The following is a 15,366-nucleotide window of genomic DNA, read 5'->3' as shown; positions in this document are numbered from 1 at the left end:
CCCTTCCTAACCAGACCAATTTTCAGCTTTCAGTGCTCTCACACTTTGAATGACAATTACTCAGTCATGCAACACTGTACCCATATGAAATGTTTATCCTTTTTTTCACACAAATAGAGCTTTCTTTTGGTGGTATTTAATGACCGCTGGGTTTTTTATTTTTTGTGCTATAAATCAAAAAAGACTGAAAATTGGTAAAAAAAATAATTCTTTGTGTTAAAATTTATGCTAGAGTATTGCACAGTATGGGCAGAGTACTGTCACTGAGCAGCGCTGTGGGCACTACACACCCAGCCCACAGCGCTTTTGCCATCTCTCCCCCTCTCCCCTCTCCCTGTACAGAGAGGGGAGGGAGGAACCGTTTTTTTTACAAGTGATTGCTCCGTCATTTGAACATCTGTGGTCACAGGCCCACGAGAGCAAGATTCTGGGATGATGTCCATGGACGTCTGCCCAGAAAAACACTACCCCGCTGTTGCAGTCTTTCGGCTATGGCCTGGTTGGCAGGTGGTTAATAAAAAAACACATAGAGGAGTTCTTGCTGTAAAAAAAATTTTAAGCAACAGACAGTATGGATTCATGAAAGACAGAAGTTGTCAAACAAATATGATTTCTTTCTATGAGGAGGTAAGTAAAACCTTGGACAAGAGGGGTGGCTGTGGACGTGGTATACTTGGATTTTGCAAAAGCGGATGACACAGTTCTTCACACACAGCTCATGTGTAAGGTAACGTCTACAGGCTTGGAAAGATGGTTTATTAAATGGATAGAAAACTATCTAAAAAAACTAATTTAGAGAGTAGTGGTTAATATTTCTTACGCTGAATGGTCTAAGGTTATCAGTGGTGTACCCCAAGGTTCAGTGTTGGGACCCTTATGATTTAATAACTTTATAAATGATATTGGGTCAGGGATTAAAAGTACTATTTCAGTCTTTGCAGATGACATCAAGCTATGCAGTGGAATAACGTCCTTACAGGATGTCTCCAATTTACAAGCCGACCTCAATGCTCTGTCTAATTGGGCGACTATGTGGCAAATGAGGTTTAATGTTGATAAATGTAAAGTTATGCACTTGGGGGCTAAGAATATGCATGCATCATAAATACTAGGGGTCACAGTGTTCATATGTCACATGTTTAGATTCTTCCTCTTGTGGCTAGACTTTTCTCTGTCAGGATTAGTTTGGTTGGACCCTAATTATGAACAAGGATTTCTCCCCCCAAAAAAGAAAAAAAAGATAATTGACATTTTGTCTAGCTGACCTCGTTGTTCTGTTTTTAAAAACTGACCGATCTAAACACCTGCATGATGGTTATATTTGCTAGTGTGGAAATTAAATGGTAAACTTCATTTTGAAAATATTACGTTTTAGGAAGTGGGATATTCATACTGATTTGTCAATAAACTAGTGATTCTCAAGGAAATTGGAGATGAAGAGAACGAGAGATTTGGGTGTCGTTAGCATAGACATGATATTGGAAGCTGTGGGAGGCTGTCAGCTAACCCAGGGAGGAGGTATAGATAGAGAACAGAGGGGGTCCGAGGACAGAGCTGTGAATGTTGTTTGTTCTGTTTATGGAATTACTTTTTGCAGAGTAGGTCTAAAACATCCCTTTAAGAAATAATTCTCCTGTGTTGCATGTATACCGCCACACTGACTTTGTCAATTTCCTTTCATCAGACTTTGTCTGGTCGCAGAAAGTTAGGGAGGAGCTGCGCAATTCTTTCCAGTTGGATACCTTTCGGAACTTACAATTAGAAACCATAAACGCCACAATGGCGGGGAAAGATGTTTTCCTCATCATGCCAACCGGAGGTGGAAAGAGTTTGTGCTACCAACTACCGGCTGTGTGTTCCAAAGGTAAGTGATGTCCTTTGGGGTGCTTCCACATTGTCTTTACTTTGCAGCATTGAAATGCAATATAACAGTAGGACAAGAACAGTGATGAAAATTACGCTACCTCAAAGAAAGTCTTCTCTAGACTCTTTCCACAGTAAATCACAGATGATGCAAGGTTTTGGTTTGTGAGTTTATTTCTACTTGAGAGGAAATATTGAAAATTTTGTTTTGAAAAATATAACTACATAACTAATAGTGTTTCTGAGGAGTCTGCAAATGAGGATTGTCCCTGATTAGCCTGTTTTGGAGCTGCAATACTTGATGGTCTACAGCAGTGTTTTTCAGTCGCAGTGCCCTCCAAAAGTATTCAAAATTTCAAGACACCCCAGTCTAAAAAAAAAAAAAGTAAATTTTACTTATCGTTAACGGGATTGCTGAGCCTGGAACTATACATACAACCGCCTTGATGTGATTAACTTGATATCAGAGGCCACCCCTATACATCAGAGCCCCCATAATGGAGTCCCCTTATCACATCAGAGTCCCGTCTTACTAGATCCTACCTTTACGGCTTCAACAGCATGACAGAGGGCAGGTGGCAGAGCAGGTCTGGAAAGGGCCACACTTCCATTGTCTCTTGAATGCTGGGAGCAGCCCTGTATGCTGCCTGTCGTGGATTGAAGTTATGCATTGCCATGATGTGGACCAGTGATTCTCAAACTGTTATGTGCCGCGTGAGATCAGCAGGTGTGCTGTGGGGTTTTTTGAAAAATATTAAAAATTGCTAGCGTTTTTGAAACCTTGATCATATAGAAAAATGAAATGGTAACTCAATGTTGCAAAAGTTAAAAAAGTAACATATAAAAATGCAATCTGTCAGTCTGTCATTCATTGATTTCTTTCCTAACACGAGACTTGTGCGAGATCTCGGGAGAACTCGATCGCTCTAATTATATTATAATAATAGAGACCGTTCCAGTTCAACGTTGATGCTCATAAAAGTTTGTTTATTGTGTAGTGATGGAGAAATACTGTTATTCTGAAACTCTGAAAGAGAAACTGTTAAATGAAAATCAAGGAAGCAAGCGAAAGTACAAAGAAAATTACAATCCCTTCTATCTGATTTGCTCTCAAAAGCAGACACATCCGTCACATTAAATTTAAAATAAAAAATATATGTAAAAAGTTCTTCACCACAAAAATTGTTAAATCTTTCAGGTGCAAGACAAAGTTTGAGAAACCCTGATGTGGACGCACTGGCCGCCAGTACCATAGTAACATTTTACTCCATGTTCCCTGGCCGTAGAGCATCATTGGTTATTATAGTGCTGGCGGTCGACTAGCCAACATCATGGTAACGCATGACTCTGAGTGCATATTGCGTCCCATGCCTGCATCAACTTGGGTGACCTCTTACGGCACCCTGGTATAGAAATGCTGTGCTACAGATTGAAGAAAAGAGCACGCTTTTTGTTTTTGTTAATCCTCACTGACCTTGAAGCAGTTCTCTAGCTGTAGAGATGAGTGCTGACATAACATCTGACCTGATCAACAGACCAGGGAACTTCTTGAAAATGGACTGGTGAGGCCCCTGTATTCATTCTGTTCATCTCTGTTAAAGTAAAGCTCCATTTTAGTAAAATATAACCAGTAAGCTTTCGCTTTGCTTCCTTTTACTGGGAAAAAAAATTATTTTCAAACTCAACATCTGCCATTTTTGTAGACTATCTGCTTGTACGGCCCTTCATGTCAAGGATTGATGGCAATTTAAAGTGGCAGGATTCACAAATATTAAGGGTTCATTTACTAAAGGCAAATACACTTTGCATTGGAAGTGCAGTCACTGTAGATCCAAGGGGAACATGTAAGGAACATAAAAAAACAGCATTTTTGGATTATAAAATCGGCAGAACTTCCCCTCATTTAAGATCTTAATCTGATTTTCATTTTGTCTCCCTGGTCCCCAGTCCCACCCAATTAACATGTTAGTGAATATTCTAAATAAAACTCTCAATTCTCATTTCATTCCCTATTTTAGACCCTTTGTGCCTCTCTATGCAAGACGGGCTGATCTAATGGAAGCAAATATCAAAATGCTTTGATGGGTGAATGTCTGTCTGGAGGTGTGGAAGTTCCTAGGCAGACTGTATTAGGCATGCAGACCCCCATAGGTAACATCCAAACACTTTATCCTTTGTGATGGGACCTTTCTTCAATAAAAGCTTTGGATGATATTTCATGATCCATTGTGTGCAGGCAAATACGTGCATGGAACCGTGATGTGTTAATTTCCAGTTGGTAGTTGCTGCAGCATCGGTTACTGTTTTGCCCATCGACAATACTAAGTACCAAAGGGATCACAGCTGTTTTCAATATAGAAAACTGCAGCAGATCCTCCTCAGGCCAACCTGGTTTACGGAATTGGAATTGTCTGTTGGTAAACTAGACAGCACACATATCTCTCTTTGCCTTTGCAGTCAACAACCTGCACAAGCAGAGCCAGCATATAGGCTAGGAAAGGCGGCAGAGCAAGCAGATCCAGCTCTCCTGCTCTGGCACAGACAAGCATAGAAAATGGAGCAGGTTTCTCTTAACAAAGGGACTTGCACCTTTTAGGATCGGCACTGTTTTTTCCATTTAGATGAAAGGCACAGACTTTATGCCCTCACCATTCTTTAATTCCCACCACTGTCTCTGGTCTCTCTATAGGTTCACAGTAATGGGTACACTGTCACTAAATTCCCAGTACTGGTACACAGTGCTTTATATGCGATCCCTGAATCCCTCTCTTGTAGCACAGGGGTCTCCAAACTTTCTAAACAAAGGGCCGGTTTACTGTCCTTCAGACTTCAGGGGGGCTTGATATTAATAGGAGGAATAGTGCCTCATCGTTGGTATTGGTGGGAGTAATTGTTTACAGTGTATATCAATGAGAGGAATTATGCCTCATTGATATCAGTGTCATTGGTGTCAGTGTTAGGAACTGTGTCCCATCATTGGTGTCAGTTGAAGAAAAAATGCCCCATTGTTGGTGTCAGTGAGTGAAATGGTTCATCACTGTAGGTGTCAGTGGAAGGAATGGTGTCAGTGGGAAAAATAGTGCCCTGAGGGACGGCTAACGGCAAGAAAAAGGTCAAAGTTTGGAGATCAGTGTTAGTGTCTGGCTTTTCCCACCCAACCAATGTAAAAAAGTTCTCTTGCTATAGAAAAAACTTAACTGCCCTTTCTTTGCATAACTTACTCTTCATTTAAGGTTTAACACTGGTGATTTGTCCACTTGTGTCCCTGATGGAAGATCAACTGATGGTACTCAATCGACTGGGGATCTCTGGCACCTCTCTGAATGCAGCAAGTAGTAAGGTCAGTAATCCAGCAATGATGTATGGGATCAGTTGATGTCACTGGCATATTTAACCACTTTGCATCTCTGGATGTATTATCTAGAGCAGCACGTTGCAATGTTTTTACCCCAGAGAAACCCCTAAATAAATTTTCAGGTGTTGGGGAACCCTTACTAAAGCCAGTAAAGTGAAGGACAATGGGGAAAAATGCCCATTACATTGGTGGAAAGTAGAAAGAATGCAACCTTTACACTGGTGGTCAGAATGCCATCCTTAAAGTGATAAGGATGGCATTCACAAAAGGTGAACTAACACCCTACACCCCCCCCCCATAATTCCTGCTGCACTTATTTGGGGGGGGGGGGGGGGATAAAATTTCACCATCTACTAAACGCAGCCCGGTGCAGCAGTCCAGGGTTTTGCATACCATACTGTTCTTCCTCTGATCCATCTTGGCGTCCTAGGGAAAGAAAAGGAAGAACAACATGGTTTTCAAACCATAGGACTGCTTTACTGGGCTGCATGGACAGTGAAATTGTATCACCCACAGAGGTAAGTGCAGCGGGGACCGATGGGGGCAGGGGAAGTGTAGGGTGTTAGTTAGTCTTTAAATGTCTTCTAAAAAGGTGAACTATTACTATGAAGATCGTTGGAGTCTTGCTGCTGGCTTGGTGATCTTGGTCCCGGAACTATGCAGGCACCCCGAAAATTGGAGGTCATTCAGCCATATCACAGGGAACCCCTGGCAACCTGTGGAGGAACCCTAGTGGAGAATGGCTGATCTATAGTATAAATGGTTAAAAACAAGCTCATGACTGCAGTAGTGTTTTCTTCTATTGGCTCCCTATTGTCATGAAAGGGAGTCGGTTTTACGGTGCAGGTGTTGTTGCAACCCCCACCATGGTTCCCCGTCTCTCCTGTTCTTCCTCAAATTATTTAATGATGCTAAAAAAGGGGAGATTGAGGAACAGCCTATCCCTCAGTCTCTTCTACTGTCAGTGAAGATGGAAGTGCTCAGCTGTCACTTCTTGGCTGCTGTGCCTGGGGAAGCAGCTAATCAATCATGGTGTGTACTTGAGTAGCTACAGTGGAGGGAAAGGGAGACATTGGGGATCTAATGAGCCCCTGATGTCTCTATAAAGAGAATCTGCATAATGCTATCACATAGGGGATTTGTTGGCCCACAAAGTTAAATGAAAGGGGAAAAAGAATATAATAAAATTTAGTTAACAAAAACCTTTAAAAAAGTAACCCCATTGCTTTGGGCACACCTGCAAATGCAAACACATACAAAGGGTTCACGCATGTATGTAAACAGTGATTGGACCACACATTATACTGTATATTGCCATGAACATTGGAGTGAGACAAATATTCGTAGGACCATTATTCACGGTTTACTCTAAAACTGATGAGCTGTGTTGGGTACAATAATTTTGTGGATGGCTGCAGCTTTGAGCAAACTGTGTCCAATAATTTTTTTTCCTGAAAATAGATTTGATAAACAGTTGCACAAATATCACGCAAGGTAAAAAAAAATGCAACTACTATAGTTATTCTACAAGGCCTCTGCTTCCAAAACATATACCAGTAGTCATTTAAAAAAAATAAAAAAAAATAATTCTGTATAATAATATAGTTGTGCTCATAAGTTTACATACCCTGGCAGAATTTATGATTTTTCAGAGAATATGAACGATAACACAAAAATTTTCTTTCACTCATGGTTAGTGTTTGACTGAAGCCATTTGTTATCAATCGACTGTGTTTTCTGTTGCGATTATGATTTAAAAAGAGTAACTACTCAAATGACTGATCAAAAGTTTACATACCCTGGGGATTTTTGCCTGATAACATGCACACAAGTTGACACACAGGGGTTTGAATGGTTATTAAAGGTAACCATCTTCACCTGTGATATATTTTGCTTGTAATTGGTGTGTGTGTGTATAAAAGGTCAGTGAGTTTTTGGACTCCTGACAGACCCTTGCATCTTTCATCCAGTGCTGCAGTGGCATTTCTAGATTCTGAGTCATGGGAAATGCAAAAGAATTGTCAAAGGATTTGCAGGAAAAGGTAGTTGAACTGTATAAAATAGGAAAGGGATATAAAAAGATATCCAAGGAATTGAGAATGCCCATCGGCAGTGTTCAAGCTCCAATTAAGAAGTGGAAAATGAGGGGTTCTGTTGAAACCAAACCACGGTCAGGTAGACCAACTAACCTTTTAGCCACGACTGCCAGAAAAAAAAATTGGGACACAAAGCCCACAAATATCTTCAGGTGAAATACAGGACTCTCTAAAACATGGGGTGTGGCTGTTTCAAGATGCACAATAAGGAGGCACTTGAAGACAGATGGACTGCATGGTCGAGTCGCCAGAAGAAAGCTATTACTACACAAATGCCGCAAAGTACCCAGCTTACAATAAGCCAAACAGCAGAGACAAGCCTAAAAGTCATTTGGAGTGATGAGATCAAAATTGAGCTTTTTCGCTACATCCATAAACACTACATTTGGAGAGGAGTCAACAAGGCCTATGATGAAAGGTACACCATTCCTACTGTGAAACACGGAGGTGGACCGCTGATGTTTTGGGGATGTGTGAGCTACAAAGGTACAAGAAATTTGGTCAAAATTGATGGCAAGTTGAATGCAGTATGTTATCGAAAAATACTGGAGGAACATTTGCATTCATCAGCCAGGAATCTGCGCATGGGACGTACTTGGACATTCCAACATGACAATGATCCAAAACACAAGGCCAAGAAGTTGACTTGTCATTGGCTACAGCAGAATAAAGTGAAGGTTCTGGAGTGGCCATCTCAGTCTCCTGACCTCAATATTATTGAGCCACTCTGGGGAGATCTCAAACGTGCAGCTCATGCAAGACAGACCAAGAATTGACAGGAACTGGAGGCTTTTTGCCGAGAAGAATTTGCAGCTTTACCATCTGAGAAAGAAGATAAAGAGCCTCATCCACAAAAGGCTTCAAGCTGTCATCGATGTTAAAGGGGCAATACACGATATTAAGAACTGGGGTATGTAAACTTTTGATCAGGGTGATTTGGGTAGTTTCTGTTGTGATTATGTTTTAAAAAGACTAAACACAGTTGATTAATAATAAATGGCTTCAGCCAAACACTAGCCATGAGTGAAAGAAATTTTTGTTGTGTTTTATCATTCATATCCTCTGAAAAATGGCCAAGAAATCATAAATTCTGCCAGGGTATGTGAACTTGGGAGCATTACTGTGTGTGTAAATATAATAAATATATATATATATATATATATATATATATATATATATATATATAATACACACACGCAGTGAGAGGGGAAAAAAGTATTTGGTCCCTTGCTGATTTTGTACATTTGCCCACTGACATATGATCAGTCTATAATTTTAATGGTAGGTTTTTTTGAAAGTGGGAGACAGAATAACAACAAAAATATCCAGAAAAAAAGCATTTAAAAAAGGTTATAAATTAATTTGCATTTTAATGAGTGAAATAAGTATTTGACCCCTTCACAAGACTTGACTTGGTACTTTGTGGCAAAACCCTTGTTGGCAATTGGAGGTCAGACGTTTCTTGTAGTTGGCCACCAGGATTTCACAAATCTCAGGTTGGACTTTGTCCCACTCCTCTTTGCAGACCCTCTCCAAGTAATTAAGGTTTTGAGGCTGACGTTTGGTAACTCGAACCTTCAGCTCCTTCCACATATATTTTCTATGGGATTAAGGTGTGGAGACTGGCTTAGCCACTCCAGGACCTTAATGTGCGTCTTCTTGAGCCACTCCTTTTGTTGGCTTAGCCGTGTGTTTTGGGTCATTTTCATACTGGAATACCCATCCACGACCCATTTTCAATGCCCTGGCTGAGGGAAGGAGGTTCTCGCCCATGATTTGACAGTACGTGGCCCCGTCCATCTTCCCTTTTGATGCTTTGAAGTTGTCCTGTCCCCTTGACAAAAAAACACTCCCAAGGCATAATGTTTCCGCCTCATGTTTGATGGTAGGGTGGTGTTTTTGGGGTCATAGGTAGCATTCCTCATCCTCCAAACACGGCGAGTTGAGTTGATGCCAAAGAGCTAAATTTTGGTCAAACTTCAGACAGGCCTGTACATGTGATTTCTTGAGCAGGGGACCTTGCGGGCACTACAGGATTTAAGTCCTTCATGGCGCAGTGTGTTACCAATTGTTTTCTTGGTTACTATGGTCCCAGCTGCCTTGAGATCATTGACCAGATTCGCTTGTTCCCATGATCATTTAAACTCCACAAAGTGAGATCTTGCATGGAGCCCCAGACCAACTAAGATTGATAGTTGTTTTGTGTTTCTTCCGTTTCCGAATAATCGCACTAACTGTTGTCGCCCTCTCGCCAAGCTGCTTGGCGCTGGTCTTATAGCCCATTCCAGCCTTGTATAGGTCTACAGTATTGTCCCCGACATCCTTGGATAGCTGTTTGATCTTGGCCATGGTGGAGTGTGTGTGTGTGTGTGTGTGTATATATGTGTGTGTGTGTGTGTGTGTGTGTGTGTGTGTGTGTGTGTGTGTGTGTATATATATATATATATAATGTGTTATTATCTTTCTTAATATAAGTATAATCAGACAGTTTGGAAGAAGTAGAAAGAAAACACGTTTTTAGCACATGCACTAATGACAATTAGCAATATGCAAAATAATCGAGCACTATGAAGACAGTGAAAATGTCATCAGGCAGAGGCGTAACTGGAATCAAAAGGGCCCCCCCTGATTCCTCCCCCTTCCATTTGACCCCCGGGCTTCCAATGTTGGACAACCCCCCCCAGAACCCTGCCTCCCGCGTGCGCCTTGGGGCACGCATCCAGTGTACTCTGTGACTGCTGTGTCCTTTGGACACAGCCGAGCACAGATCATGGTAAAGAGCTAATCACAGTGGCCCTTTACCATGTGATCAGCTGATCACATGTAAACAAACTTGCGGGTCTTTGTGAGGAAAGGACAGCTGTTACCTGGCAAGACTGTCAGTACATTGTTTACTCTGATAAGCAGAACATTGATCATCAGTGCCCTGATTATCAGTGCTCATAAATGCCGCCTATCAATGCCCCCTGTGCCACCTATTAGTGCTCATCAATGCTGCCCACCTGAGCTGTGGATCTCTGCAGCTAATCCAGAGTTCCAATGGGCCTGTTGGCTGCTTCTCTGATTATTGCTCTCCTTGCCCGGCCTGTCAGTGTAGTGGACAGCCATGTCTTGGTAGGTTTGTAGTCGTGTCATACTCCCTTTTTTTTCTTTCCCTTCTTCTTTTTTTTTTTTTTTTTTTTATTTATTTATTTTTTTTTTGGATGATATATTGAACAGTGTTCTGTGAGATGTTCAAAGCTTGAGATAATTATTTTTTTATATATATATATATATATATATATATATATATATATATATATATATATATATATATATATATATATATATAACCTAACCCTGCTTTTAACTTCTCCACATTATCCCTGACCTGACTGGTGTGTTCCTTGCCCTTCATGATGCTGTTTGTTCACTAAGGTTCTCTAACACAAACATAAGGATCTCTACATTTACGCTTTTAGTTGTAACATGACAAAATGTGGGAAATTTCAAGGGGTGTGAATACTTTTTCAAGGCACTGTATTTCCATACTGAGTTTTAGAGCAGTACAAATAAAACATGAAAACCTTGCTCTAGAGCAGCATTTCTCAACCTTTTCAACACAGAGGAACCCTTGAAATAGTTCTGCAGTCTCAAGGAACCCCTGCTAAAAATTTGAAATCTACAACTCATGATACTTTAGTGTGATGGTCAGTGGGAAGAATTACCTTCCTACAGATAGTTTAAAAGATCAATGGTGTGAGTGGGAACTTATCTGAGAGGCAGAAATTGCCCAATGCTGAAGGAACCCCTAATTGAGAATCACTGCTGTAGAGGGAAGCTAGTTAAAGGGTAATTACCCATAGTAATGATTCTCCCCCTTTCCCAAGTCTTTTAAATGTTATAGAAGTCCTTCCATCTGTCTTTCTCTGCTCATAAATCTTGAATATATACGGCTTCTCCGTGAATGAATGTAAATTTCTCTTGTTCCTGTGTGTGGAAGAATAAAAGTCTGGCCAGAGTTTCTTGAATGAAACACTGAAGAATAAAGTTATCACTCCTTGTATAGAATCGGACTTTAAGTGTATAAGTGATGATGTCCTCCTGTGTGTGTGTCCACTCTAGGAACACGTGAAGTGGGTGCACAGCGAGATGATTAACCGCAATTCAAAACTGAAAATCCTGTACGTTACACCAGAGAAAATTGCCAAGAGCAAACTGTTCATGTCACGGCTGGAGAAGGCCTATCAAGCAGGGCAGCTGGCAAGGATTGCAGTGGACGAGGTTCATTGCTGCAGCCAGTGGGGACATGACTTCCGACCAGGTGAGGAATCCAATGTTGATGCCTATATAAATTGGCGACGAGCAAGAAGGCTGACAGTGCTCATGGCAACCAGTCCGAATTCAGCTGTTTATACTCATTTAGAAAATGTGTTATTTGTATTAGTCAAAACTGTTTTGAATGCAAATGAAAATCATCTGTTATATTATGAGGAATGTGTAGAAATGTTCCTTATGATCTTCACCCTGATCCCTGAACCTCACCCTGTGAAGAGTTTTAAAGCATTGTCTATGGACATTATTTATTTATTTATTTTTTTGAGTACACAGTTTTGGGGTTTGGTATATTTGTTACATCACACAACCTCTTTTTTTAAATTTCCCCAAAAAATTAAGGTTATATTATTTATATGCACTAAAATTAGTTTGAGTGTATTCATAAAGAAAATGTGGATTTGATAAATATTAGCACAAATATAATGTGACATAAATTTAAACTGCCGCCTTTTTATTCTCCAGGGTCTCTGCTTTCAGAAATTAGAATTTCTTGGAATTTTAAATAATAGTTCTAAAATGTGCGTTTTAACGTGTGCAAAAAAATTAAATAATGGCTTCAGTAGAGAAAAGGGGTTAAAGGCTCACACACACACACAAACTGGGCAATAAAGGAAACTTTCATCATTTCTCTAAAATATTTGAGATTGTAACGGGTTTTTGGGATCTGTTTGTTTATTTTTATCATTTGTGCGGCGCTGTTTGCATGCTTGAATTCTGCTGATAAAATTAAAGTTGCAGACATCTGTTGCAAAAAGGTGTCACATCATTCAGTTGCGTCATCCTGCAGCTAGATGTTCCTGTTTGGGCACATTTATAGAGACCTACTGGGAATAGACCTGAAAAGATTAATTTTAGTTTATTTTTTTACTTAATATTTATTTGTGTTTTTCAGACTACAAGCTGCTGGGTATCCTAAAACGCCAGTTTCCCAACGCCCCTCTGATTGGTCTGACTGCGACGGCAACCAGCCATGTCTTAAAGGATGCCCAGAAAATTCTCTGTGTTCAGAAGGCTATCACCTTTACTGCCTCTTTCAATAGACCCAACTTGTTCTATGAGGTAGGAAGGGTCTCTATGGTTTAACTTTGGCTGATACCAAAGTGATTTCCCCCCCCCCCCCAACAATGTTCAGACTCCCATCTACTCAATCTGTGGTCAGCCAGAACAGCATTCAAGTCAGGGCTTATACTTCATCTGTCATGGACAGTGGTCTGCATCCACTGACAGTGAAACAGTTCAGAAGGTGAAAATACAGACGTGTACCTGAGGTTTTGTGGTGACGCAGTTGCCACAGAAGTGCTCATGGCGCACTGGAGTCACAGGATGGCACATGGCAAAGGATGCGCCATGGTCACTGGAGTCATATAGTGATGTGAAGTTACCAGATGATGCAGGTTGCTCAGGGATCCCTGTAGAGACTGGAGTTATAGGGGGAGACACTGGAAACCCAAAAAAACACGAGTGAATGGAGAAACTAGGGTCACTGGAGTACATGGAGGTCCTAGAAAATTTAGAGGCACAGTAGTGCAGGAATCGCTGCAAGCACAGGCTTACAGGGGTCATTGGAGTACACAAACTTGAAATGCACTGGAGGCACAGGGGGGCTTGACTTGTGTGTAATAAAGAGTTGCCTGCATACTTATTGTTTCACTGCCCCACCACTCTTAACCATTCCATCCCAGACCTCCTACTTTCACAAAGAAATCCCTGAAAGGAAGTGAAAGCGTGACCCCCCCCCCCCCAGGTTCTATAACTGAATAGAAGTAATGTGTTTGTTTGCTCTCTTTAAAACAAAATCATTGATTCCAGCAAAATTGTATTTGTGAAATTAACTGACTGGTTTTGTTAACAATGTCTTTCAGGTTCGGCTGAAGCCTTCAAGCACCAATGACTTTATAGAGGACATCGTCAAACTGGTCAACTGCCGATACAAAGGACAATCCGGTAATGGTACTCCTGTACTTGTCAATGCAGACAGAGATCTGATACAGCTTTGTTTGAATTTATACTCAACATGGGTAATGAAACAAGAATTGGGAGCTCTGGTCCCCCACCAGACAAACCACAAAAGAGAAAAGCTCCCAATTCTTGTTTCATATAAATTTGGATGATGGTGCTTATTATATATCTTTTGTTAATTATGCTGTCTTGTTTTGAGGCCATTCTTTCAACATGGGTCATGTCTATTTAGAGTGAAAAGAATCCCATCTGATTATTTGTATTGTCTGTACTCCCTGCGGAACCTGTCTGGTGTCTGGTTCAAGTTAGAAAGAACAAGTCTCATTAACTGGCTGGGACATCTAGCATCATGTAGCCCTTTTCTCCTCAGCCTGACTGTCCATGGCCTACCCTTTCACTCATTGGCGTTTCAGCTCTTTCTTAGATTTCAGTTCTTTCAATCATGGAGACTCAGCATCACATGTGGGTGTTACCTAGGGCAAACACAGCTTGCTTAGTAACACCCATTCTTCCAGACAGGAATTTTGATATTCGCCTAATTTCTCCCAAGAGCCAGCTCAACTTTTTCATCAGGACCGAGGGCCCTTGAGAGGAGCACTGAGGCAGAGTACTGTAATGTTCTCATGAAGTTATGTATAGCACCCTGCCAGCCCCTCCCACCAGCCATGATATGCATATTAAAGTGGTTGTAAACTCTTACAAACCACTTTGACCTACAGGTAAGCCTAGATTAAGGCTTACCTGTAGGTCCAAGAAATTATCTCCTAAACCTATACGGTTTAGGAGATATTTACAAAAAGACAGCGCAGGCGCACTGAGCAGGCCGCAGATCACTGCGATATGCCGCTCGCGTCGGCTCCCGTGCGCATTCGCGGGAGTGACGTCATCGGGGCTCCAGCGAATCACAGTGCCAGAGCAGCGAGAGCCGGAAGTCACTGCGGGATACATGGCAGCGGCGAAGATGAAGACGGGGGACCGCTTCGGGACTTCATTCTCAGGTAAGTTATTCATAATGAGCTAGTATGCTATGCATACTAGCTCATTATGCCTTTGCCTTGCAGGTTGCATTTTTTATTTTATTTTTTGTAAAATAGCCTTTACTTCCTCTTTAAGGTATGTAATTAAAATGGAGAAAGAAGGGTTTTATTTTAAAATTTCATTAGCATGTTAATGAGGGGGGGCAAGTGGGAACCAGGGAACAGATCGAATGTCAGTTTTTATATTCTGCCTTAAAGTGTTACTAAACCCAGGACCCTTCATTCACTATATCTGGTCTCCCACAATACACAGAACATGGAAATGCAATTATTTTACTAAATATAAACTGCTAAATACCTTTTCTCATTAGCAGTATATAGCAGTCTTGTGACTTTTATCAGTATCTGGTTAAAGTTTTTAGAAGGGCTTGGGCACTAATTAAATTAAATTAACAGTCAAGTGCTACTAAAAGTCCCTAGCGTTAACGCGCATTTAGAATCATTTAGGCACATCAAGTGGTTTTTCTGCCAAATCGCCACTGCTCCTGGGTGTGCTGGCAGTGTTTTTTTTTTTGTTTTTTTTTTTCTTTAACCACCCCTGCCTCTAAACGCATATGTGTGCAAAGTAAATCCTGTGTATTTATTTTTCTTATTTAATCTGCATGGTGGGATAATTTAGGTGAATAGCCACACAATTTTTGTGAATGTTTCAGATCCATAGTAAATGAATTCAAATCTCTTTACTGAAGTGTTTCATCCTTCTTCTTTTTTTTTATTTTTTTTTATCTTTCTCCTTTTC

General features: G+C 40.8%; 1 protein-coding gene across 1 annotated transcript in view; it reads left to right on the top strand.

Annotated features, from left to right (window-relative positions):
* Nucleotides 1-15,366, top strand: part of RECQL (RecQ like helicase) — a 31,976-nt gene that overhangs the window by 3,923 nt on the left and 12,687 nt on the right. Inside the window, exons 4-8 of the mRNA XM_077468682.1 lie at nucleotides 1,685-1,864; nucleotides 5,097-5,203; nucleotides 11,419-11,617; nucleotides 12,524-12,690; nucleotides 13,494-13,575. Of these exons, the coding sequence (XP_077324808.1) occupies nucleotides 1,685-1,864; nucleotides 5,097-5,203; nucleotides 11,419-11,617; nucleotides 12,524-12,690; nucleotides 13,494-13,575 (735 nt within the window). The remainder of the gene's footprint in view (nucleotides 1-1,684; nucleotides 1,865-5,096; nucleotides 5,204-11,418; nucleotides 11,618-12,523; nucleotides 12,691-13,493; nucleotides 13,576-15,366) is intronic.

The sequence above is a fragment of the Lithobates pipiens genome, unplaced genomic scaffold, assembly GCF_037356315.1.
Source record: "Lithobates pipiens isolate NorthernLeopardFrog02 unplaced genomic scaffold, aLitPip1_a1.2 Scaffold_8, whole genome shotgun sequence".
In the NCBI taxonomy this organism is placed as follows: domain Eukaryota; kingdom Metazoa; phylum Chordata; class Amphibia; order Anura; family Ranidae; genus Lithobates; species Lithobates pipiens.
This window is presented reverse-complemented; position numbering and strand designations above follow the sequence as displayed.